Here is a 24,928-nt window from a genome sequence, read left to right as displayed (position 1 = left end):
GGACTATTTGAAAGGGATGATCTGTATTCACGACGACGTTGGCGACAGATTCAATACATGGCGGATCTATTTTGGAAGAGATGGATTGGGGAGTATCTACTTCAATTACAAGAACGCCAGAAGTGGCTGGTGAAGAAACGCAATTTTCAAGTGGGAGATGTTGTGCTTGTAGTGGATGATACTGCACCAAGGAGCTCATGGATTATGGGCAAGATTACTCAGATCACACAGGATAAAAGGGGATTGACACGTCAAGTAAGAATCAAGACCAAGAGTTCTTGCTTGACCAGACCTATTACTAAAGTTTGCCTTCTTCTTGAAACTGAGGACTTTTAATTATTCTGACCGACTGACTGACTGATTGACTTATGAGAGCTCTCAAATGACTTACTGAAGACTTTGACTAAAGACTGTTTGATTGACATGTTTATTTCAGTTGATTATGGACACTGTTTGCACATTGAAGAATTGGACATTTACACATGCACACATTTACACACATGAAATAAGATTTAGCAATTTCTATGTAAGTAATTATGCAGTGATGTACAGTTTGTGTGATTGTGGTGTATTGTTGTGATTATTACATTTTTGGGGTGTAATAATCAGGGGCTGGAGTGTAGGTGCCAGGTTTAGGTTGGTGTCTTTTATTTTGAAATTTGTTTTTTCAGTTTGTTACGTCATTTGTTGTAGGTGCATATTACCTGTGAGTTTGTGTGTGGTTAGCAGGTTGGAAGGGGGTGAGTAGCTGGGACGCTCACTTTCTGTTGACCGTTTTCATTTCATTTTAGTTTTGTTCTATTTCATTACTTTTGGTTTACTTTTTAGTCATCATCCATCATGTTCATTTCAATGTTACAATAAATCATTTGGATCTGCAGTGGAAACGCGTCACCTTTTATTCCCTCTACTCAGCCTCTTAGCGGTTACTGTTTGCCGCTACACCTGTATTTTCTTGCCCATCACAGTTTGTCGTGTGTGTCAGGGAGGGATTCCTGCCGCTGTTTTGACTCCTTTACACATTTTATAAGCTCTTCACGAGTTGTCAGCTTCATCATATACCATCATATGTTAACACATACAGCGAGAGCCTAGCACACAGCATTGTTTTGGAAGTTCGACAAATTCCTTTTGCAAAATATACGTCATAAAAGCCGTTTTTTGGTGTTTTGTTTCTTTAGGGTTCTGTGTTAAAAATGACCAGTGAACTAAGCGAACCAGGACTTTTTTTAGTCTGGACCAAAGGAACCAAGAGAACACACCATACATTTTCAGACAGGAATGTTGTTCCAGGATCAAGAAAATATGATCCAGGAACATGTCTTACTTGGCAAAATCACGGTGGCCAATAAAAGAGAGAATAGAAAATCAAATCCTCAAGCGGATGTATCACAAACACATCATTTAGGAACATCAAAGCTGTGGATCGTGTAACATTCTGAGAGGAGCGTACGCACCAAACCTTGCGAAGGAAACCTCCATTCTCTCTCTGATTATGTGATTGAAGGCAAGCATGAAAATCTGGCTCTGAGAATGAGGGAGGTAGAGACTTTGCTTCGATTGCGATCATCGTATCATTCGAGCTCCTACAATCTGTTCCCCTTCTTCTGTCTTTCAGTAGTGGCGCCAACCCAGCCCACCCAATTCAGAAACACTCTCCCGCTCTCTCACTTTATGGCGTCATCACTTCCACACGTGTGACCCAAGCATTTGATTTGAACCGGGAGCAGCCGCCCCACCCATGGACTGACCGTATCCCATCACGTTATTGGCACTGTAGAAATTCACTCCTGCCATGTGTTGAGTCATCTGTGAGAGAGACAGCAGAAACTGTTTTTACGGGCAATTAAAAGAAAGTAACGATGGCACGTACATTTGTTGATTTCATTTGTTTCTCCCTCATGTCGTTCCAAACCTGTGGGCTTTTTTTTTTCCAGTGGAAGACAAAAGGAGAAAATTTATACTGGTTATTTTTGTCAATACAGTTTCAATTAATAGGGACTAAAGGGACAATTAATAGGGACTGCATCTTCAGAAGCCAAACGACAACTTTGTGTGAGGAATAAAGTAATATATCAATATAATAATAATAAACTTTAGTTGTGTGTAATGTTGCTGTTTGTGTGTAAAAAAGATCGCTAAGACATGCTAAGCGCTGCCAATCATAACACACTGGGCTAGCTAACCAATCACAGCATATTTCGTATTTTGGAAGGAGGAGCTTCATCTAAACTGGGACTAAACAGCACATTCAGGACAGAATGGGAGCTGTAATAATGTAAAATATGTGAAAAATAATGTGTTTTTTAAGATTCAAGCATGAAATCATATTCTAATACACCCCAAAAAAAAAAAAAAATCAAGACTTTGGAAAAGGGTATAGTAGGACCCCTTTAAAATGACAAATGTTTCTTGTTACCAGTGTTTATCATAACAAAAAATACTGGAACATTTTAAAAATTCTAATATTAGGTCAAGTCAAAGAAACCCATAAAAATGTAATAGAACAAGGTCTGGCAGGTCAGTTCAGAACAGGTTAGTTCGCAGGAGTTTGTTATCAATTTTACAGGTTTTCAAGGTTTTCCAGAATGCGTGGAAACCCTTAAAGTTTGGGGAATGGGGACAGTAAGATTTTCTAAATGTTTTTGAAAGAAGTCTCTTATGCTCGCCAAATCTGTATTTATTTGAAAACAATAATATTGTGAAATATCATCACAATTTAAAATGCCTGTTTTCTATTGTAATATTTTTAAAAATGTCATTTATTCCTGTGATTTGAAATGGAACAATCTGAAATGGAAAACTTTTGTAACATTTTAAATGTATTTACTGTCACGTTTGATCTTTAAAGCATCCTTGCTGAAAAAAAGTATGCATTTATTATAAAAAAGTAAAAAATAATAAAAAATAATAATAAATAAAAAAACAAAACAGTGTTGCTATATTCAATTTGTGAATAAATCTTTTGAGTCAGATGTTTTCAATCAGTTTTTGATCTGCTTCACAAAATTGCTCTCAATGATCCATTCACAAATGTAATCGATCCGGTTTGCAAGTTCAACTCAGTGATCCAAACGCTGCAGTTCCCACTGCTTTGAATGAGAAACATCATCACTGGAAGAACATTATCAGTGAAAAACAACTCCGTTTTGTGTGAGAAACAAATCAAAATGTATCATTTGAAATATGAAGGATTAAAATATAGCACATGAGTCGTTCTGAATTTTTTTTTGTGTGTATGTGTTTCTTTTTAAGCATGAAAGCTCCAGTGTAATCATGATATCTGAATGGGAAAAAAAAAACAATCAGTACATTCTCTCAAAAAAATGTATTCTTTTGTGTTCTACGGAAGAAAGAAAGTCATACCGGTTTGAAACATCATGAGGGCGAGTAAATGATGGCAGATTTTTTGGTTCACTATCCCTTTATTGTGTGTTTTTGAAGTAACAAACCCAAAACAAACTCAAAAATGAATGTGCCTAAAATGATTTGGTCTATCAGTGTGAAAAAAAGCCTGAACCATTTGCTCAGTTTCAAGTCAGCATGGTGATGGTGATTCCAGCGCTTGTTACCTGGCTTATGTTCCACTGCATCTGTTGGGCTCCATATGCCTGCTGAGGAACTGCTGCCATGCTTCCCATCATCCCATTCTGCATTCCTATTATGCCCCCTTGCACGCCTGCCATGTATGGAGGAGCAGCTGGCACTCCGGTCGGCGGCATGACACCTGCCTGTCCCACTATATTCATCTGTGGAGCCATCATAGGCCCCATCATGCCCTGCTGGGCAGCCAGGGCCTGGTATTGGCCATAGCCTGCAGCAGGGACATAGCCCATCTGGGTTGCTCCCATGTACATGCCAGCTAAAACAGAACCATATAAAAACATGCATAAACAGTACAAAGCAACAGAAAAGAGCCATAGTTTGAGTAAGTAATTTAAAATTTGGCTTCATCCTGAAACTAATCTCACCATGAGCGGCCATGTTTGTTTGTGGCGCTGTACTGCTGTACAGGGACAAGATTGAGTCCTTTGACATCTTCTTTCCACTGTCCTCGCTTTTGGTGGGGGGATCCAGGAACAGGCTGAGGTTTTCGGGCACTGACGCTGCTACCCGTCCAGTGGGCATGGACCCTGAGTTAGACTACAGTGGAAAAAACAAACAAAAAACACTTTAACTATTTGGTTTACCCTCCAAAGATTCATTCAAGATAGTAAAACAAAATTAGGACTGAAGTGAAAACTCAATGAACGTCTTTACCGTGCTCCTGGCGGAGTTTGAGCTGCTGACGGCAGCAGGCAGAGAGGTGAAGAGGTCAAGGGCGGGGCTAATTTCAGTACTCTGTTTGCCATTGGACACAGGAGCTTGAGGAGCTAGGGCATCTGGAAAAAAGAGTTTCAACATCAAAGGTCTATATTGTGGTTGTACCGATATGTATGATGTGTATTTTAGCATGTTACCTAGCCCTAGCAAGTCATTAACAGACTGTGACTGCTTCTTTGGAGTGTTTTTGAATTGCTGTGGCTCGTCTTTTTTCTGCAAGAAAAACAAACAAAGTCTTGCCCGTGCTTTAATGAAAAAAAAATAAATAAATAAACATTGTTTTGTTATTTCAAAGGGGTCCTATTATGCTTTTTTACATTTTCATTTATTGTGTATATTGTTGCTGGTTGAACATGAACAAGGTCTGCAAAGTTACAAAGCACAATCGCCATTGAAACACCTCGATTGTAGTCTTGAGTGTTCTTTTGGGAATATACAAATAATATAGTTTAATAATTCCTGCCCAAGGTATAGACAAGTGTCACAATAGTGGTGTATTGAAATTTGCAGTTATGGTAAGAGGCTTTTTTTTATGGTAAGGGACATTTCTGAAACACGCTCAAAGTACTTGACCAATCACAACACACTGATCCAGCTGACCAATCAGAGCACACTGTGCTTTTTGAAAGATGGGGCTTGAATAGAGACCGTGTTACTGAAAGACTGTGAAGAAAATATTGTGTTTTGAATTATCAAGCATGAAAACCAATTTTAGTAGACATGAAAAACTAAATTCAGACTATGGAAAAGACCATAATAGAACCCCTTTAACAAAGTTGTTTAATTGTCCATCAATGCATGCCAACCCAGAAGGCTTCATCAGGAATTTCTAATGTCCTCATAATAATGAAAGTGTTTTGCCAATGTTTTCTGTTTTTGAGCATATAAGGTTGGAACAAGACGTAGAGTCTCTTTAATTAATATTAGCCAAAGACCCATTTGTACTTGTAAAATCAAAACCTGCTATTTTAAAAACTATTAGAAATTCCTGAGAGAATGCTGAGAGGTTTAAAAATGCTAACTCTCTTCTGGGTTTTAGGTCTATAAACTAGTGGTTCTCAACCAGAGGGCCAGGACCCACTACTGAGCCTCAGGAAACTTCCAAGAAAACCTCAAGATGGGTATCACTGAAAAACTATTGTTTTAATTGAGGAACATATAGTTCTTGAAACTTCTCAGATCATTCAATCACAGTTTTAATTTAATTTATCAATACTTCCTGTTTCCATTAATAAAAAATGCTGCTTTGTCTAGAGCAGTTGTACGTTGTACATATATATATATATATATATATATATACTGTATATACACATACCAGACCCAATATTGGCGAGCATTCAAGTAAAAAAAGTTTGAGAACCACCGTTTAAACAGAACGGCTCAATTGCAGAAACCCACCAGCTTCATCTTTTCAAAAACAACAGGAGCCCCTTTCGTTACAGTCTCACTCTTTTCTTTCTGAAAATGGAAAGGAAATTAACTTTATTCTTTTACAAAAGTCAAACTAACAACAAAACTAAAATGAGAATTGTATAATATCAAAATCTCTGGACTTACCCTAAAGGACTGGATATCAATGCATTTATCCATATATTTCTTCTTATCATATTTGTCACGGATAAAAATCTCAGCAGCTCTGTATCGCGGTGCTTAAGGAAACTTTTAACACGAGGGAAGAATAATCTTAAACATACATGCACCGTTTTCCACAGACATGCTAAAGGATACTGGTCTGTCTCTGGGCGCTGGAAGCACTCTGGTAAAAATGCCTCGTATAGTCGCCGAGCTTTGGTGTTCCCCATCTCCTGAACAGACTGAGCACAAACACATCTATAGATCATGATCAAATAAGAAACAATGCCCTTTCTACTGGAAACCTTGATCCAAACAGCTTACCTGTATCTGCTCATGAGTCCACTGGTCCAGATTTACAGATTTAACTCGTGATATGTGCACGCCAAGATTCCGATGGATTCCCGCACAGCGGATACAAATGAAGATTCCAAGATTCCAGGATGCCCATCTGGGACCTGATGGGCAAAACATAAAAATAAAGACATTAGAGAAATCAAATATTTAATTAGGACCAGTTTTATCTACCTTTTTTTAATTCTAAGACTATTAAATTGTATTAATAATTAATATTGAAATGGCAACATTTATTTCATTTATATATATATTTCATAATTTAAAAAAAAAAAAATATATATATATATATATATATATATATATATGATATAGGCAGTATTTTTTTTTTAAAGAAATGTATACTTTTATTCACAAAGAGTGCATTAAAATTGACCAAAAATGACAATAAAGAGTAAAAACATTTATAACGTAAATATTCATAACGTAAAACTTCTATTCATGAAAAAAAAAGAAAAAAAAAATATCAGTTTCCACAAAAATATTAATCAGCACAACTGCTTTTGACATCGATGATAAAAATAATAAGAAAAAAAAGTTCCTTGAACAGCAAATCAGAAAAACTGTAAAAATAGAATTTCATGAATGTGATCAAATAGATTAAACATTACTGAATGTTTAAAACATTACAATGTTTAAAACATAAATATTACAGTTTTTTTTATCAAATAAATGCAGCGGTGGTGATCAAATTTTTGTGAATATATTTATTGAATAACTATAATCATATTTTTATGTATATAATCATTGTAGAACAACTATTTGACGTTAATATTCATTTTTAATAAAGTTATATAATTACAGATTTCATTATACTTTAAAATGCAGGAAATTCTTTCTTCCTGTCATTAAAATTCAACTTCCTGTGTATTATTGCAGAAATGGATTGGAATTTTGACACTAATATTCATTTTTATAAAGTTATAAAAAATCTCATTATGCTTTAAAATGCAGCAAATTCCTCTTCCCGTCATTAAAATTCAACTTCCTGTGGATTATTGTAGAAATGGATTGGAATTTTGACGCTAATATCATTTTTATAAAGTTATACAAGATTTCATGATCCTTTAAAATGCAGCAAATTCCACTTCCTGTCATTAAAATTCAACTTCCTGTGGAGTGTGGACAGTTCAATTCAAATTCCACCTCATGAACTGAAATGGAGCCAATTCTTAAAACCAGAATTCATCCCAACCCTCGCTGAAGCAATTTAATGAGTCAGTGAAGAAGAGAATGGACAGACAAACACAGACGGAAGGCTTCAAGAGATAGAGAGGGCTCCTGCTGAGGACTCGGAGTGATATTTACATTCTCTTGCTTGGCATTAGTAAAGAAAATAACAAGCTTCACACACCACAATCACTAATCCAGTTTGGCCAGTCATGTGGACACGCTGGCACAACGCTGATAACACACACCCACACCAGCCCCTGCAGCATCTGTACTCTTAAATCACACACACAGGCACTCAGTCATGATAAAGCCCACACTACCTGCAACAAAGAACCATGCCTGAAGGTGCATATATGTGTAGTTATCACCATTTTTTCCCTTTTCCTACTTCAAACACATTATGCAACCATACTCCGTTGAGACACAGGCAAAGCTTCAAAGACAACGCCGAAGACAGTCTCCTCTCTGAGCACAAGCACATTTGAAGCAATAAGTAGTTGAAGCAATACCAATTTTGGCCATTAGGTGGCAGCACCATATTAAGTTATTGCTCTGGATGCTCTCCTGATGTGACGTCACAGGATTGTTGTGGCAACATTTCCACTAAATTGCTTAGGATCCTCTGGAACAAGTGCACTGCATTGTGGGACGGTCATACCTGCTGTTTGCAAAGTGCACCTGCTGTGGTTATATATATCTGAGTGGATCTAATTCGACACAAAATTGACAGTCTAACCTTGAGTAAGCATCAGATGACACACCCATGGGCCGCTCGCTGACTGTCTCATGCGTACTGCACAAACAACTGAAAAGCACTTCTGAAAATAACTAGGTTAAGTTATCAGATGATGGTGAGACTGGATTTGACAAAGTTGCCTTGCATTGGATCTTGGCAAGTTGGAAAGAGAATTGTAAAATAATTTAACAAATTAATTTTATAAATTAAAAAATCCATAATGTTTTGTTCTTCTATTAAAAAAATGCATTTTCCAATTTTCAGCATTGATAATAATACATTTTATTGATCACTATAATCAGCATATTATGATTTCTGAAGGATCATGTGACTGAAGACTAAAGTAATGATGCTGAAAATTCAGTTTTGCAATCACAGGAATAAATTACAATTTAAAATGCAGGTGAGCATCATACACTTTGGTAACATACTTTATCCATGAATACTACTAACAAAATACATTCTGTATTTTTATCTACACATTGTCATAGTTATGTTCATGTTGTCCTAAATATGTTACACTATGTAGTCATAACAGATGAGCTTGATTCACTCAAAAGAATAGACTCTGAGTCATTCAAACACTCAAAATAATATTTTTTTTAATAATTAAAAATAATTTAATAATAATTTCCCTCATTACAAACTCTTCAGGTCCTACCCCTTTCTCTATTTTTTCATTTAGTTATACAAAACAATTTGACTCTTCTCTATTTTTTCATTTACTTATACAAAACAATTTGACTCTTCTCTTATACTTTGTACATACGTCTTTACATAGACTGTATTTCAACTTACCTAGTTCACATAAACCCATACATTCACATAGAAACAAATGCATACCATGCATGCAATACTGTAATATTGTAACATACTATCACCTCGAGGCCTTTTTATCACCTCGATTCATTCAGGAGTCAGACTACACTGGTCATGCTGTATGGTTTTGATTCACTCAAAAGAACATTAGTACCAAGTAAACGTGTTCACACTACATATTTATTTATTTTAGTGTGCTATTATTATCTGAGCAATTTCAGATTCACTCACCCCTAAAAACCCTTTTCCTGTGTAAGTGGGCGAACGTAGAAATATGGAAATCAATGGCCAGGCTAGACAAGACCATCTAACCTGGTTTGCTTTAAATATTTCTTCGTACCAAAAAAGCGCAGAAAGCCTAAATTCAATCATGAAATCTGAAATCTAATATTTATTCAACTATAAATGCGTTGATTTGGCCCTTAATGGAGCACCAGGGCTTCGGTTCACTTCTGCACTATGCACACGGTCACACTCACATCTGAGATCTGGCATGGACTCTAATGTGAGATGGCCCCGTGCCAGAGGAAAGGGATATTCCCAACGGGATGCACGTTGATTCACTGCAGCTGTATACAACACCATTTTCATGAGCTCTTCTGTGCTGCAGGCCTCTTTAGATTACTCATTCATCCCCCACCTACAAATATCCCTCCTCTCTCTCTCTCTCGGTTTCCGCATGGCTAAGGGGTAATCAGCTTGCGAGGTATTACTGGAGGACGTCAGCTCAGGCACAGGGAGAGAGAGGGTGTTTGCATGTGGGATGGAGAACATGTGAGTCTGTAATAAACAGTCATGTGGAGTCAGGCAGGTTTCAGGGTGAATCACAAAAGAGATACAGAACAGGACGGAGAGATTCACACATGCTGTTCACACTTGTTAACCTATTAGAGAGAAGCAACAGTGAGAGCCGGAGAAAGGACACACGCCATTGCCAAGCCACCTGTTTATTAGCGGTAGCCTACTTGTTGCTAAGCCAAAAATCACCATGCTCATACTTAGGCATTTGAACCCGGTCAGTGACTCCTGCACTGTTTTTATACATTTATTTTTACATTTATTCATTTAGCTGACGCTTTTATCAGAAGCAACTTGCAATTGCTAAATATGTCAGAGGTCGCATGCCTCTGGAGCAACTAGGGGTTAAGTGTCTTGCTCAGGGACACATTGGTGTCTCCCAGTGGATTCAAACCCGGGTCTCTCACACCAAAGGCATGTGTCTTATCCTCTACGCCATCACCAACCCGGGTAGATGTTGAAACAATGGAAAAACATCCCATTTATATATATATATATATATGTGTGTGTGTATATGTGTGTGTGTGTGTGTGTGTGTGTGTGTGTGTGTGTGTGAAAAAGAGGGAAATCACTTTTGGGGAAAAAACAAACAAGATGGCATGATGGTCCAGGAAAAATAAAAGAGAGTTTTGCTGTGTTGTTGTTGATCATGTACATGTTATTTTATGCTTTGCAAATAAAAATTTAAGGTATTTATTTTTTTATTTTTTGGTAGACAACAGTCAAGTGGAATTGGGCGTCACGGATCAATAACAACTCAAGTGGAATTGAGCGTCACGGATCAATATTTACTTGAACTGACCACTGTCACAACTAAGGATGCACTGATATGAAAATGTTGGTTGATAATGATAAATCTTAGCCGGTAACCGATATATCGGCCAATAAAGATAAATATGAGATAAAAATGTGTATACATACATATATACATAGACACACACACACACACACACACACACACACACACACACACACACACACATATATATATATATATATATATATATATATATATATATATATATATATATACTGTATATGATCCATAATTGTACTAAAACACATGCATACAACCAAAATTCACAACATTCTTTTACAGAAGTGTTACAGTAGTATAATATAAATGAAGCAATTTGACACTTGCGCGGCACATGTTGCACTTAACTGTATCACAGCATGCATCTGAAGTGTCTCAGCTTAAAAAAAATAAACCATTATTTATCGGCTTTAATATATTGGCCAAATGTTCTTATCTGCTCAATAACGATAACATTAAAAATTAACATACATCAACCATCACTGATATAGTGGCCAATATATTGTGCATCATAAAAATACTTTATACTTGTATATATTTATGAATATAAAAATATAAAGTTAATGAGTGAAAATATCAAAAACATTTTAATATATATATGTTTATATATTTATAAATGTAAAAGCATTTTATACTATTTATTTATTTATGGGATAAATACTATATAAATGATATACTATGTAAAATGATATCCCATATAAATGCATTACAACAAAAAATAACATATATTTATATGTTTAATACATATTTTATACATTTAAATTATATATAATGTACAGATTACTTATGAAAACTTTGGGGTTGGCAAAAAAATGTTTTCGAAAGAAAATGTAAGTAACTTCTGATCAATTTAATGCATCCTTGCTGAAAAATTATTATCAGTATTAATTTCTTTATGTACTGAACCCATGAAACTTTTTAAAGTTAGTGTGTAAAAATATGTAGTGAACATGTATAATATTGAGCTGAGGCATTGTGGGTAGGCAGATCTGAGCTACTGGTAGAGAAAAAGCCCTGCACACTCCAGGCAACTGTTGATCTATATAAAAGAGTGAGCAGCTTTCCCTCCAGCTTGACGGGGAGCCTTGTTTACCATCTCTGTGGAAATTTACAGGGCCGTAATGTTGCTGTTAAAGTTACATTAACATGCTGTGATCTACAATGTGTTCCTCTGACAGAAAGCATTCTAGTCTGCCAAAAGAGAGATACGAGTGTACCTGAATCAAACAACTAGACGGACCAACTCAGAAAAGAAACATGGACTTTGGTCGGACCTGCTGTGAGATGATGTGTACTGAACAAACACGGCCACACACACACACAAACACAGATGCACACACACTCTTTAAGTACGGAACTGAAAAAGTGCAACTTGTTTGTTCAGTACAGACCTGATTTCAAATTCCTTTCTTAACAGTATCCAAACATACAGACAAACCTGCTCATGACGCCACATGGATCAACACATTGCATGCCTTAAAAGGAGCAGTTTTAAAAAAGCTTTTGCTGATAATTTACTCACCCCCATGTCATCCAAGATGCCCATGTCTTTCTTTCTTCAGTCAAAAAGAAAGGTTTTTGATGAAAACATTCCAGGATTTTTGTCCATAAATGCACTTCAGTGCACTTCACTTGAACCGACTCAAACGGTTCAAGGTCCAAATGACCGTTTCAGTGCAAACTGCAAACTGTTCAAAGGGCTTTAAATGACACCAGACAATGAATAAGGGTCTTATCAAGCGTCATTTCAAAAATAAATACAAAAGTTTAAGTTTTATAAGCACACATGCTCAACTTGCTCTGTTCTGTGATGCGCGTTCGTGACTCTCCTGTTCGAACATTCAACAAACGATATGAACGAAATGACTTGAAAAAAGATTTGTTCATTTTGATGAACGAGTTCGAACAGGAGATTCGAGCAAGGCGAGCATGTGAGCTTATAAAACTTAACTTTTTTATTTATTTTTTAAATGACCGATCGTTTCGCTAGATAAGACCCTTATTCATCATCGGGTGTCGTTTAAAGCCCTTTAAAGATGCACTGAAACTCTCATTTGGACCTTGAACCGTTTGGTTACCAGTAAAGTGCAAAAAATCCTGGAATGTTTTCATCAAAAACCTTAATTTATTTTCGACTGAAGAAAGAAAGACATGGACATCTAGGATGACATTGGGGTGAGTAAATTATCAGCAAAAGTGTATTTAAAAGTGAACTATTCCTATAAAGCAATGTTATCATCAATGGGCTGGGCAACCAGAAGAGACACAGGTCCCAAAACTGATCTAAAGTATCCTGATAGGAATTTGTTGCCCATTCTCAATGGGAAAGTGACCAAGCACTCTGCAACACTGCTCAAAAAGTTGCCTGTGTATCACTTTAATAATCTCAAGTTTTGGATCACAGAGAAAAGCATTGTGAGGAAAATCACACACTGTCTATGTAGGCACTACATTTGAATTTGAACTTACTTTGTTACCATTAAAAAAGTATGTTCTATATAATATGAATTAATGAAATTCTGATGTACTGCATCAGCCAATTTATTATTGTCACATGACATTTCAGTTGTGTTTCTTCACTGCCATTCATTAATCCTCCCCTGTGGCCTCATGGGACAGTAAAGTGTCCATTGAAAGCACACTTCAGAATCTGGCCGGAAGTAGTAGGTCATCTTTTCGCCTGCTGTTTTTCTAATACTATTCAAGTGGTTCAAGGTCCAAATGAGAGTTTCAGTGCAGCTTCAAAGGGCTTTACACGACACCCGAAGATGAATAAGGGTTTTATCTAGCGAAACGATCGGTCATTTAAAAAATAAATAAAAAGTTTAAGTTTTATAAGCACAAATGCTCGCCTTGCTCTGTTCTGTGATGCGCGTTCGTGACTCTACTGTTGGAACTCGTTCATCAAAATCGATCAACAAACGAAATGAACGAAATGACTCGAAAAAAGAGTCATTCGTTCTTTTTGATGAACGAGTTCGAACAGGAGAGTCGAGCAAAACGAGCATGTGTGCTAAAACTTACACTTTTGTATTTATTTTTTAAATGACCAATCGTTTCATTTCGATTTCGGACGAAGCGTCGGTTTCTCCAACTCGGATGAGGGATTGTTAGCCTGCTGGGCAACCAGTTTCTTTTTTCTGAAAGCTACAGGGCTTCTCACACCCCAAAATATCCAGAGGATATGAAATGACTCTGGCACCCCTCAAAGCAGATGGACTTTTTGGTTTATTCAGGATTGAAATTCATAAAGACAGGCCTTATTTTTAATTATGCAGGCATGAACTTTCAGTGTCCCGCCATTATCGGTATTAAGACTACACTTTGACTGTCATGCTAATCTCCAAAGCCGCCTCGACACCTGGAATGTATAACATTTAAATTTCCAGACATTACAACAATAGTGTTTCATAAACAGTGAAAAGAATGTGAACAAAAACGGCCTAGTTTGGTTTCTACTTCTATTTTCAGTTTGCCTTTGTACCAAATAACCAAAAGCTCAATAGAAGTCGCAAATAAAAAGCCACATCATTAATAATTAGGGCACTTCACAAAACAAATTTAAGATACATTTTCCTTGTAACCCTCAGATAGGACTTTCTTCTATCACACAATTCTTCTATCACAAAAAAAAAATTGCCAGGATTTTTTGAGGAAGACAGTCACTGACATTTCCACTTTAAATGGCAATTAAAAAATAGATGTTGTTGGTCAGGAAATTAGAAAGAATTGCAGAAATACTGTAGAAAACTTAGTGTGGAAAAGTCTTCCCCTTAGTTTTCTTTACATGTTTAAGCCGTGTGGGTCATGCAGACAAAGAGTCAGTGTTGTTCCACTCAATGGTTGTGGCTTCACACAGTTGATAGTTGGAAAAATGTCTTTAGAATTTGAGTTTAATATGAGACCAAATATTCACAATAGGGGTCAAATTGTCTTTAGATAACTTTTCAATTGTGGGAAGCAAGCCATTCTGCAGTCTTCTCCTCCACACCAAAGCATTAAATGTCTTTTTACAGTGAAGTAGCACAAAAATACCAGCAGCTAAAAAGGCTCCCAACACAATGACACTCCCTTATGCTTCACTCTAGTAGAGATGCATTTATTATTCCTCAGCAGATTTTCGAAGACACCGCTCTGGAGCATTACCATGCAACTTGTGTTTCTTTGTGATTCATCAATCCTCACACAACTCCCATGTTCAAAAAAATCTGTCTTTGATTATTTTTTTTTTTCCTGAGACAGCAATGGCTTAAAGGGATAGTTCACCCCAAAATGAAAACTCACCCTCATGTTGTTCCAACCCCGTAAGACTTTCGTTCATCTTCGGAACACAAATAAGGATAGTTTTGAAACTTGCCGGCCCAGAAAAGTTAAAGACATGGATTAAATAGTAGCGTAGTGTAACTGCGCAGCACTTACCTATAGGTTGTACGTCACACGTATCACACACATTACTAGCATCAGCCAATAGTGAGCCTACGTGTGATGTACAACCCAGAAGCACTGTGTAGTTACACTACGTGAATTACGTTACACAATCTCAATGCCCACAGAGAAGGAAATGAATAGTTTAATAAAGTCGTTATTTTTGTTTGTTTTTTTGCACACAATTTTCTCGTCGCTTGATAAACTTAAGATTGAATTTGACCCACTGTAGTCACTTGGACTATTTTAACAACTTTTCTGGGCCGGCAAGTTTTTGATCCCTTAGAAGCCTGTGGAGGATTGAGACAGATCTCAGATTTAATCAAACATATCTTCATTTGTGTTCCAAAGATGAACGAAAGTCTTACAGGGTTAGAACAACATGAGGGTGAGTACTAAATACTGACAGAATTTTCATTTTGAGGTGAACTACCCCTTTAAGTAGTGCACTTGCTTACATTTTGCCAATTTCCTGACTAATAATTTGTGGTTAGGACAATTAAAAGTGTTAAAAGTGTTAAGCCATTTTTTTCCCCAAGAGAGTAGGCTACATCATTATAAAACTGCATCTAAATTGAGTGAAGCACATCATGTGGCAGCCATGTGAATAAAATCCTTTCATTCATTCCTTATGGGCTTAATGTTCTAGAAATAACTACTGGGTAAATCAAACTACAATTACAACGGGAGATTGATGCTTCCAGCACAAGACCATGTACAGCTCAGACAGTATCTGCTACAGCCTTTTAAAAATCATCAGAACCCACATAGAAGGGGCTTTGTAAATATATTTAAATGGTGTCTGTTTTTTTTTTTTTTTTATTAGACTCCATTACAACCATTATTCACCCTTTTTCATTCACACAGACTATATATATCCTCCATGTATCAAGAATAGTGCAGTTCTAGCGGTACGTTATTGTCACATGTAATAGAGCAGTAACCTTTTAGAGCCGCTCACCGGACACTAATTTTCTGAACTGCCACAATATGTACAACGTGTGTTATAGTGAACGTATTTTTAGCGACATTCACTGGACGTTACACTTTGAAAGTGACACAAAACCTGCAAGAAGCAACGTAATATTTTGTAGAAATGCCGCAACTCACACGTTTTTCCAATGAGCCTGGGTTGGAACAGAAGTACATTGGCTCCTCGGTGAGAGGCCGAGAAGGTCTATAAAGGACAGTCATCATATCCTCCCGAATCACATCCTCAATCCACTCCAGCCTCCACGGTGATATCTCCATGACAACCGCAGAACAAGAGAATGCAAATGAGCCTCATATACACCAAGGTGTTCTGGGAGAAAAGGTCACATGTAAAACCAAGTCCGTTCTCTGATTTCCATTTCCAACACAACCTGTCCCTCACATACAATCAACCTGCAATTAATAGACAAAAAAGAACCAAATAGATGACACACACTGAGAAACAGATAAGTGTAAGTATTGAGCAATGACGGACATAAAGAAATAGCCCTTTAATGAGGCATGCACAGTTCCAGCAGCTTTATGAATGGATTGTTAAAAGACAGCATCAGTTGAACTCCAGAGATTATTATAGCTCCTATTCCCATGATTGCAGCCATTTATAAATAAGATTACATTTTTTACATTATTTTATGTACATAGCCTACACGTTTAAGGCCAATGAGACCCGCACCAAACTCTCAAAAAGAAATCGCTGATTTAGAGGTAAGTTTGTCAGGTAACCCTGCAACAACCACATTGTTACGTTATTTACATCCGCTTAAACTTTGTTGTCTCATTGAATTTTTCTATGATCGTCAGGTCAGATAAGGGTCTAACGTTAGTCTAGCTCTGTGTGTGTTTAAACTACTGCGGTCACAAAATTGGCATGCATCCACTTTCCCAGCATCTATGACAATCTAATTTTTTTTTTTAACTGAGATATCTAGCAGTCATAAGCTGAGGATGCACATGCACTGCATATTTGACTCGTATGGACACCTGTTATCAACAATGTGACCATTTTCTCTCTGGTTGACTGTATGTTGCAGTTAGCCCTACATGACTAAAATTCAAAATTCTACTCAATCACAACAAGTAAAAAGTAGCCCACTACTTTCAAATAGGGGTGTGAACGTTACATGTATTCGTATTGAAACAAAATGGTAAGGGCGTCACGGTTTGGTGCACGAATTTACACGAAGAACACACTGTAAAAAAAACAACCTCTAATTAGCGATAAATTTAGTTCTATTTGCGTTTGGTATGAACACGCATGTGTGTGTGCGCGTGCACGAGAGAGAGAAGAGAGAGAGAGAGAGAGAGAGAGAGAGAGAGAGAGAGAGAGAGAGAGAGAGAGAGAGAGAGAGAGAGAGAGAGAGAGAGAGAGAGAGAGAGACGAGCAGGATTAAACAGTGGACAGATAAAAACATACTCCGTCATTTTGTTCTTAAGACATCATTCAAATTGCAGTGTTTGTATTTGTGTACACTTGCAATAAAACACAACATTGTGCTTTTGTCACACTAAACTTTTATAAAACTGTAACCTACTGTACAACTGTCACCCACCCACACACACACACACAGAGTTTTAAAAGCAAAACATATTTATCCAACCCCATTTCAAAACAGTCTGCGGGTTCTTTTGGACATTCATCATATCGCATTGGTTTTCATTTGGAGTCGGAGCACTAATCTGTTTATTTTTAAGTTACACATTCTACATTGACTAAAAAAGAATATCAAATGTGTTTGCCCTCAAGTGATCAGCAGTTTAGAGAGAGAGAGAGAGAGGATGTGTGTGTGAGAGAGAGACTATGAATTCAAATTTACATAAGAATGTTAATTGTTGTATGATGTTATATTATAATAAATCCAAAGTCTTTATCAGAGGGAAATGTTTGGTTATCATTGCAACAATTCTGCATTATAATCTAGTTTCAATCCAGATATAACCTAAATGCCTTATGTTGTATGACTAAATCTGTCCATATTTCCTCAAAACTCACTAGAAGACATCATTTGAGGGGTCTTATTTTTTATTTAATTTAATTTAATTTCTTATTTTAATTTTTTATTTATTTATTAGGTGTTCAAGCACGAAGTGCTGAAAACCTATTGTATTTGCTAGAAAGAAAGAAAAAATCCCCTAAAACGCATCGTGCAGCCCAAACCGTAAGGGCTGGAGCTGTGAAACTTTGTCAGATGGTAGGAGCTATCAAAGTATGACCCCGATTGGCCCATAGGTGGCGCTACAGCAGCCAAAAGTACTAAATTGCTCATAACTCCTAGACCGTTTGACTTAGCTTCAATGTTTTTACACCACTCTAATCCCATTTGGAGCAAAAAAAAATTTGTTATTTCGGTTTTTGTCCAAAACCCACTTTTGCGAACTAGTCCCTGGTTTTTTGCCCAATCGGGACCAAACCAGTCTAGGCCTATTCTCTGGACTCTCTAGATCAATAATTATCGAAAAAAAGTTGAAATTTTGCATTTGGTTGGCTGTAACAGGCTCATTTAGATAGTGGTCTGTGGCAAAATTCAGTCAAAAGCCCCTAAATCCCCCCCAAAAAGTCACAACTTCACAAAAATCGGTGAGCATATGTGTCCTAACATGGTTAGGAAGCATGCAAAGTTTTATGAGGATCGGATCATAGGTGGCGCTATAATCGCGTAATGTATTGATTGTAAATGGTGTTTTACATCTATTATGTCCGTGCATAAATGCATGTTAAATAAAATTGAATGCCTTTCAATGCTTTTGTGCTTAAAGGCCTGAACTGCTTGAACACCGATAAATGCTGCTTGCAGCTTTAATTTATTTTTTAATCTTCAGGGGAGCATACCCCCAAACACCCCAAGAATAGCGTTTTCACAAAGTACAATTAAAGTATAAACTACTACACAGACTGTTGATAGTGATTACACAGAGAAACGGGTCCACAATTCACATATTAAGACCCACACCATCCAAAAACCCAGCTACATCTCTGATTAAACTCCCACTCCATGTAGCTTAGAGAACAAAACACATTCAATTAAGAACCGTAGCATTTTAAATTATGAATAATGTCCATGGCCCCCCTCCCGAAACCTCATGCCACCCCATTTCCACACCAGGAAAAAAAAAAAAAATCTATAGATCCGCCACTGATTGCAACTCAATACTAAATTACAGACTTCAGCCAAAACAGGAAGAAACAGGTAGTTACAATCGTGCAAAGTTGCTAAGGTGACACGCTTCAAAGGAAACCATCAAAGGAAATCTATACTTTACTAAAGCTGTTTCTAGATGAGTTATTGTGGCTTCCTATCACAACAGCACAATATCTGGGCCTATTTCTGTGTGTGCTTGTCTAGCCCATCTCTAAAGTCTGATCAATGCATTAGTGAACACATTCAACCTGGAGCCAAAATGATCACTAAACAAATGCCAAATAAGAGATGTAACTTGCTAGAAATGGCAACATTTCATTTCCAACATTTACCTCAGTGCACTGAAAAGCCTTATAAGTTGACTGCACTCAAATGATTTAGTAAACTCTTTCCCTCAAGTTAATAGAATAATGGGGTCTCTCAAAACTTGTACAGTATTTTAAAAGGGATAGTTCACCCAATGATTTTTTTTTTTCATTAATTACTCACCCTCATGTTGTTCCAAACCCATACGACTCTAAATCTCAAAGTTTTCACATACAAAATTTGATCAGGGAATATAAAAAGAGGCTCAACTGAACCTGCTTGACACGCAAGAACCAGACTGATCTCATGAAATGGCGTACGCCAATTCGTATTTCCATTTTTGGCATGCTATATCAACACGCATAATCGTTTTTCAGCGTGTTTATGAACGCCGTTGACTTAACGTTACATTACTGCATATATGACCTACCTCAACCCTGTCCCTAAACCTACCAGTCAATGGGGTTAATACCATTTATGAGTCTTCCCCTAGGAAAAATAATATCGCTCCCCAGATGTAGATCTACATTTTGCTTCATTTCGCTCAGACATTTAACGCCGTGTATATACACGCGGAATCACTCAGACATTTAACGGCATAGACAAACACGTATACACGCAGATAGCTCAAAATGCGTATAGATAATGTGTTTATGCAAATGACATGATGTCATGTTGCAAGAATGCGAAAGCTCAAACGTGCTGCATAACACCAGAAGTGACTACGTTGGATTATGAAATATGTGAACAAAAGCCAAAATTCAAAAATCTCTTCAGAAAATTTTGACTAAACAGGATTATTTGAACTTTTTGAAGCTTTTTGAAAAGTAGTTGATTTCGAAAGGATAGAAAGCTTTCAGATTTTATCAAAAAGGACTTCATTTGTGTTCCGAAGATGAACGAAAGTCTAATGGGTTTGGAACGACAGGAGGATATACTGAACAACAGTACATTAAATGACATTTATTGACATTAATTTCACCATATTAATGAAATGTTAATGGCCAATGTTGACTCAAAGTTTGCAACACCTATTCATTTTCCAAACTTTGGTGCGTGTGGAACAGTTCTCACTTTAAGCTACCAAAAACAAAATCATCAGGAACTAGGCTAGATTACAAGGTTCAGTTTCACTGAGAGACGCTCATCTCACTCTTGTATAGGTTAATACTGCAAATGATACAATGACTTGCAATGTTTGTTACACAGCTAAATAACCCAATTGTCATGGACAATGCATTTAAATAAAAGAAACGAGTGCAAACAACACAATGTCATGCCCAATAAGAACTATTTAGAGTCTTTCTATTTAGAGTCTATTTAGAACTATTTAGAGTCTTTTCTTTGACTTTCTCAATTCATCTGTCACTGGCAGATTGGATACTGTTGGACCCTGGGTTCAAAGCACATGGCAGGGCATTATATATTGGTACAATAACCTGATGCTCATCACATGACGCTCTTTAACAATACACTCTTCCCTATTATGAACAAACAGCCAGAAAACAAACAATCTCTCATGCAAGTGAAAGCTCTGTTCTAGACTCTAAAGAGAATAGGCTAGTGTTATTTCCACACATAAACTCTTTAGCACAAGTTGCGAATTATCTTCTCTGAATCTTTAATTCAGGTCCACACACACTATCAAAGGCAAAGTGCTACAGAAATACAGTATTAAGTTCATAATATAAATTGTAACCATTTGTAATGACTAACTTTCACACGATGTGTCAAAGTCAGATGCCAGTTGACCACCTAAAACACAATTTCTCCCAGTTTCAACACAAAACAGTTTGTTGTTGTTGTCTTTTTCAGGGAGAGCAAGCAAAGATCACATTTGTAAACATTTATGTGGAAATGGCTCATCATGTGATGTGAATGACCTGTTAGCCTTCCTTGACACTGCGAGTTACTGTTACCTTATTGTTCTGCAAATAAGTGTTGGCCTTGTTTTGATTGTCTGCAAGGATTTCTCCGCTCTGATTTTCACTGCTTGTGGGATCATTCTCTTTTCCAAAACAGGTTATTACACAAGCTTCTTCTCTTGCATCATGTATTTGTGCAATAGATAAAGGGAACAAAAAGGGAACACATGCATGTTACACACACAATTGACACATTCAAAGCAAGTAGAGAAGCATTCAGATAATGCAACTGGGATATGTTTGAGAGGACACAAGAAGTTTTGGGTGTCCTCAAGCTCAGTACACGAGACAGAGAGGGCCGGGAACAGATTATATCTGACCAATAGCAGTCGTCGGTCTCTAAGAATAAGGAGAAGGGCAGAACTGTGTCCCTTATGGGCTGGAGGTCAAACAGGGAAGTCAGGCAACATAAAGGGTTTGACCAGCAGAATCAAAGACGCAGCATAATTTGCCCGGTGTTACAGTGTTAGTTGGGTCCACCAGCTTTCAACTTTCAGTGTTACAGAAATTTGACCACAACAGCAAAGGTATCTTTGTGCCAAAGATGCCATTATCATTGTTTATTGAACCTTTTATCCCATGGCTAAATCAATACGGTGGTTATTTAGAAAATAAATAAATAAAATAACTGGAATATTGCAGTATTTGTATTCAGTCCACATAATCTTTTTTTTTATTATTTTGATTTTTTATTCATGTGCCCTCCTAATCTTAAATCAAAATAACTTCCCCTCTAATTTGCAACATCATCTGAAAGAAGAACAATCACATGAGATCACAGCAAGAGCAAACCACAACCATCCAATCAAAGCCCCGCCCTACTTTTATTTTGTTTTTTTTTTCGAGAAGCTGTTTCACAGTGCACAGAAGCTGTTTCACAGATACAGTGCGTCACAATAGGGAAGAAAATACAATCACAACTTCCTTTTCATGAACACTTTGGCTGTGTTTAAGGCAACTTTTTTTATGACCATCCCTTGCTAACTTCCCTTGGTTTCGTTCACGCAGGTATGTCATCGCTTATGTTGCGAGTGCCCACAACTCACGGAACCCTTGCAATGTTGAAATGGGGACAGCCTAAGCCCTTGACCACTTGGAATCTGCTATGAGAGTAACGTCACAATCATGTTGCATTGTGGTCTATGGACCTGCCTGAAGTGTACATAGACTTACTTACTCCCTCAGTCAAAATCAAAGGATTAAACGTCTTTCCAAATGAACTTCCCTTCCCAACTTCCCAAATAAAAGCCCAGTAGTTGACAAAATGATAGGAGAGGATACCCAGATAGCAACATATTGTCTGCCCAGATCCGGGCCACATCTGGTATGTGTATTCAACGACAACGCATACCAGATGTGGGCCAGACCACTATGCTGCTGTCTGGGTAAAGGATAGATCTGCTTTATTGTTAAAGGATGACAAGGAAGTCTGATTCATTGGCGCAAATCGGTTCTTTTAAACAGTTCATTTCAAAGAACTAGTTTTAAACAGATTCAGCAGTTGTTTTATGTCTGTACGTGATTACGCCATCACGTGGCCCATTATACGCTTTAACACATTTTAAGAAGGCCACAAAATTAAATTTTAAAATTAAATTAAAATTAAAATAATTAAAATTAAATTCTGTTAAAAATGGTATAATTGGTGTCCCAATTCAGTCTGTTGCATCCATTCAAGTCATTTAGAAACTGCATTTAATTTATACAACACTAACATTCACTTACTGTACACCTGGCTAAGGTGACAAGAAAAGTTAGAAAAATAGGTTAATCTACTTTAAAATGACTTATTAATGATTCAATTATAATATAGCTAAAATAATTCGTTTCGTATGCTTGTTGATACACACAATTGAGTCATACTCATGTTTAATATACATGTTGTACACTATGTTTCCTGAAAACATTGTAAACCTAAACTGGGTCCAGTGGTTTCCAAGATATAGGGTTACAAATCATTTTAGAAAACGTGCATCCCAGACCGGTTCAACTGATTCATCAAACAGATCCGATTCATAAGAATGATTCGCTCACGAATAGGACAACAACACACACCAACCAAACTAATGGAAAAAAAAACACAGGGCCTAATCCAAAACACTCAAACACAAACACTGAACATACTGTACTCAATTTCAAACTGCAGAAATAGGAAACCGTAGTAAGAATCGTTCGATATGAAATATGAGCCTTACCTTTCGCGTGACAATCAGCGCAAAACTTGTTTTCCTCTGATGCTAGAAGAGATGTGAGAACAGCCTGATAGCGGTCAATGTCTTTGACTGATTTACCCGTCATCTTCAGAAATCAGTATCTCACTGCTCTGTGATAGTCCAAAGCCGCTGAGAAGATATTCAGATGTGTGCCCGTTAATGAAACACCGGGAAGCGGATCTCTGACAGGCTGCTGTAGATGAAGAGAGAGAAAACACTACAGTGCTGCTGGCTTCCGCTAATCTTACCAGGAAGAGGAAAAAGCTGTGAACCACGGATCATATAAGAACACCATATTCCCCTCTGTACATTCGCTGGTGGACCCAACTTTCAACCCGCAGTATCACAGACACATCGAGCACGTTCACGCGCTAACAGTTAACGTTACACTCCAGTATTACCCATGAGTCACCGCTCTGTCTCTGTTGTGTCTGCTGGTGATCGACAGACGTGCTGGGAAAAAAAAAATACTATCTAAAAGATATAAACTAAATCCAGCATCAGAAGGACAATTGCGGTCGTGATGTTCACCGTTCAGAGATGTGAATTACAACCCCTTTGTGTAATTTCTAGAAAATGTGAAATTGCGCCCCCCTGCGGCGAAAGAAACACTGCATTGATCAACATCCATTCATGTTCGTCGTCACACAGGGAAGATGTTTTAAGGGTTGTATGTTATACATGCTATAATGTTATAAGGTTCTGAGTAAAAGCTACAATTATACAAAGATGTGATTCCCTAGCAGTGGTTTTGTATTGGTTTTAAACACCTAGTTGGAAATATCAAATTTCATAAGTTACTAGCACGTGCACGGAAACTACACCGATGGGGGCTAACACACCGATTATGATAAGGCCTATATTTTAGCCAAAAGGTGTAAACGTGTTTCATTTAGGAGGATGCGGAGCATTTTTCATATCAACTTTCCACATAAAAACTAATTCAAACCATATACTAAAAAACTGTAGTATAATAGCTACTATTTTCACAAACATGGACTGTAATAAATAACTTTGACTTCAACATATGCCCATTAAGAAATGTAGCTATTTATTAAAAAGAAATAAATCCCCCTGAGAGCCTGTTTTTTTTTTTACTGGTCACTTTAGACTTTGTGAAACATATCTGCAGATGTTGTTGGTGGAGTGGCCTCTACACAGTGTGAACTGAAGGAGACCCGTTTCACATCCTTTAAAAATGTATTATCTTGAGGCCATTTAGCTAAATGTCATTACAAAAATGCCCAAGAAAAGTTGAACATTTTGGAGTTGCATTCCAAACTCCTATAATCCAGACATGGGTGTCTGTTATGCCACACAAACAAACATTCCTGCGT

General features: G+C 37.1%; 1 protein-coding gene across 6 annotated transcripts in view; it reads right to left on the bottom strand.

Annotated features, from left to right (window-relative positions):
• The window catches only part of smap2 (small ArfGAP2), a 35,647-nt gene extending 11,492 nt beyond the window's left edge, over positions 1-24,155 (bottom strand). The window contains exons 1-11 of one of the 6 annotated variants that reach the window (XM_089123212.1): positions 23,574-24,155; positions 16,130-16,320; positions 6,220-6,353; positions 6,052-6,137; positions 5,881-5,959; positions 5,722-5,781; positions 4,461-4,536; positions 4,261-4,382; positions 3,972-4,143; positions 3,573-3,862; positions 946-1,809 (exon numbers count right to left, since the gene is read on the bottom strand). In XM_089123212.1, coding sequence (XP_088979338.1) covers positions 1,684-1,809; positions 3,573-3,862; positions 3,972-4,143; positions 4,261-4,382; positions 4,461-4,536; positions 5,722-5,781; positions 5,881-5,959; positions 6,052-6,137; positions 6,220-6,353; positions 16,130-16,268 — 1,284 coding nt within the window. In that variant the 5' untranslated portion in view covers positions 16,269-16,320; positions 23,574-24,155 and the 3' untranslated portion in view covers positions 946-1,683. Of the gene's footprint in view, positions 1-945; positions 1,810-3,572; positions 3,863-3,971; positions 4,144-4,260; positions 4,383-4,460; positions 4,537-5,721; positions 5,782-5,880; positions 5,960-6,051; positions 6,138-6,219; positions 6,354-16,127; positions 16,321-21,372; positions 21,395-23,573 lie in introns of those variants that run through there. The other 5 variants (XM_089123215.1, XM_089123214.1, XM_089123213.1 and 2 more) reach the window with 5 other exon arrangements.
• Between the last annotated feature and the right edge of the window lie 773 nt (positions 24,156-24,928).

The sequence above is a fragment of the Pimephales promelas genome, chromosome 18 (genome assembly GCF_988280905.1).
Source record: "Pimephales promelas chromosome 18, fPimPro1.hap1.1, whole genome shotgun sequence".
Classification (NCBI taxonomy): Eukaryota; Metazoa; Chordata; class Actinopteri; order Cypriniformes; family Leuciscidae; genus Pimephales; species Pimephales promelas.
This window is presented reverse-complemented; position numbering and strand designations above follow the sequence as displayed.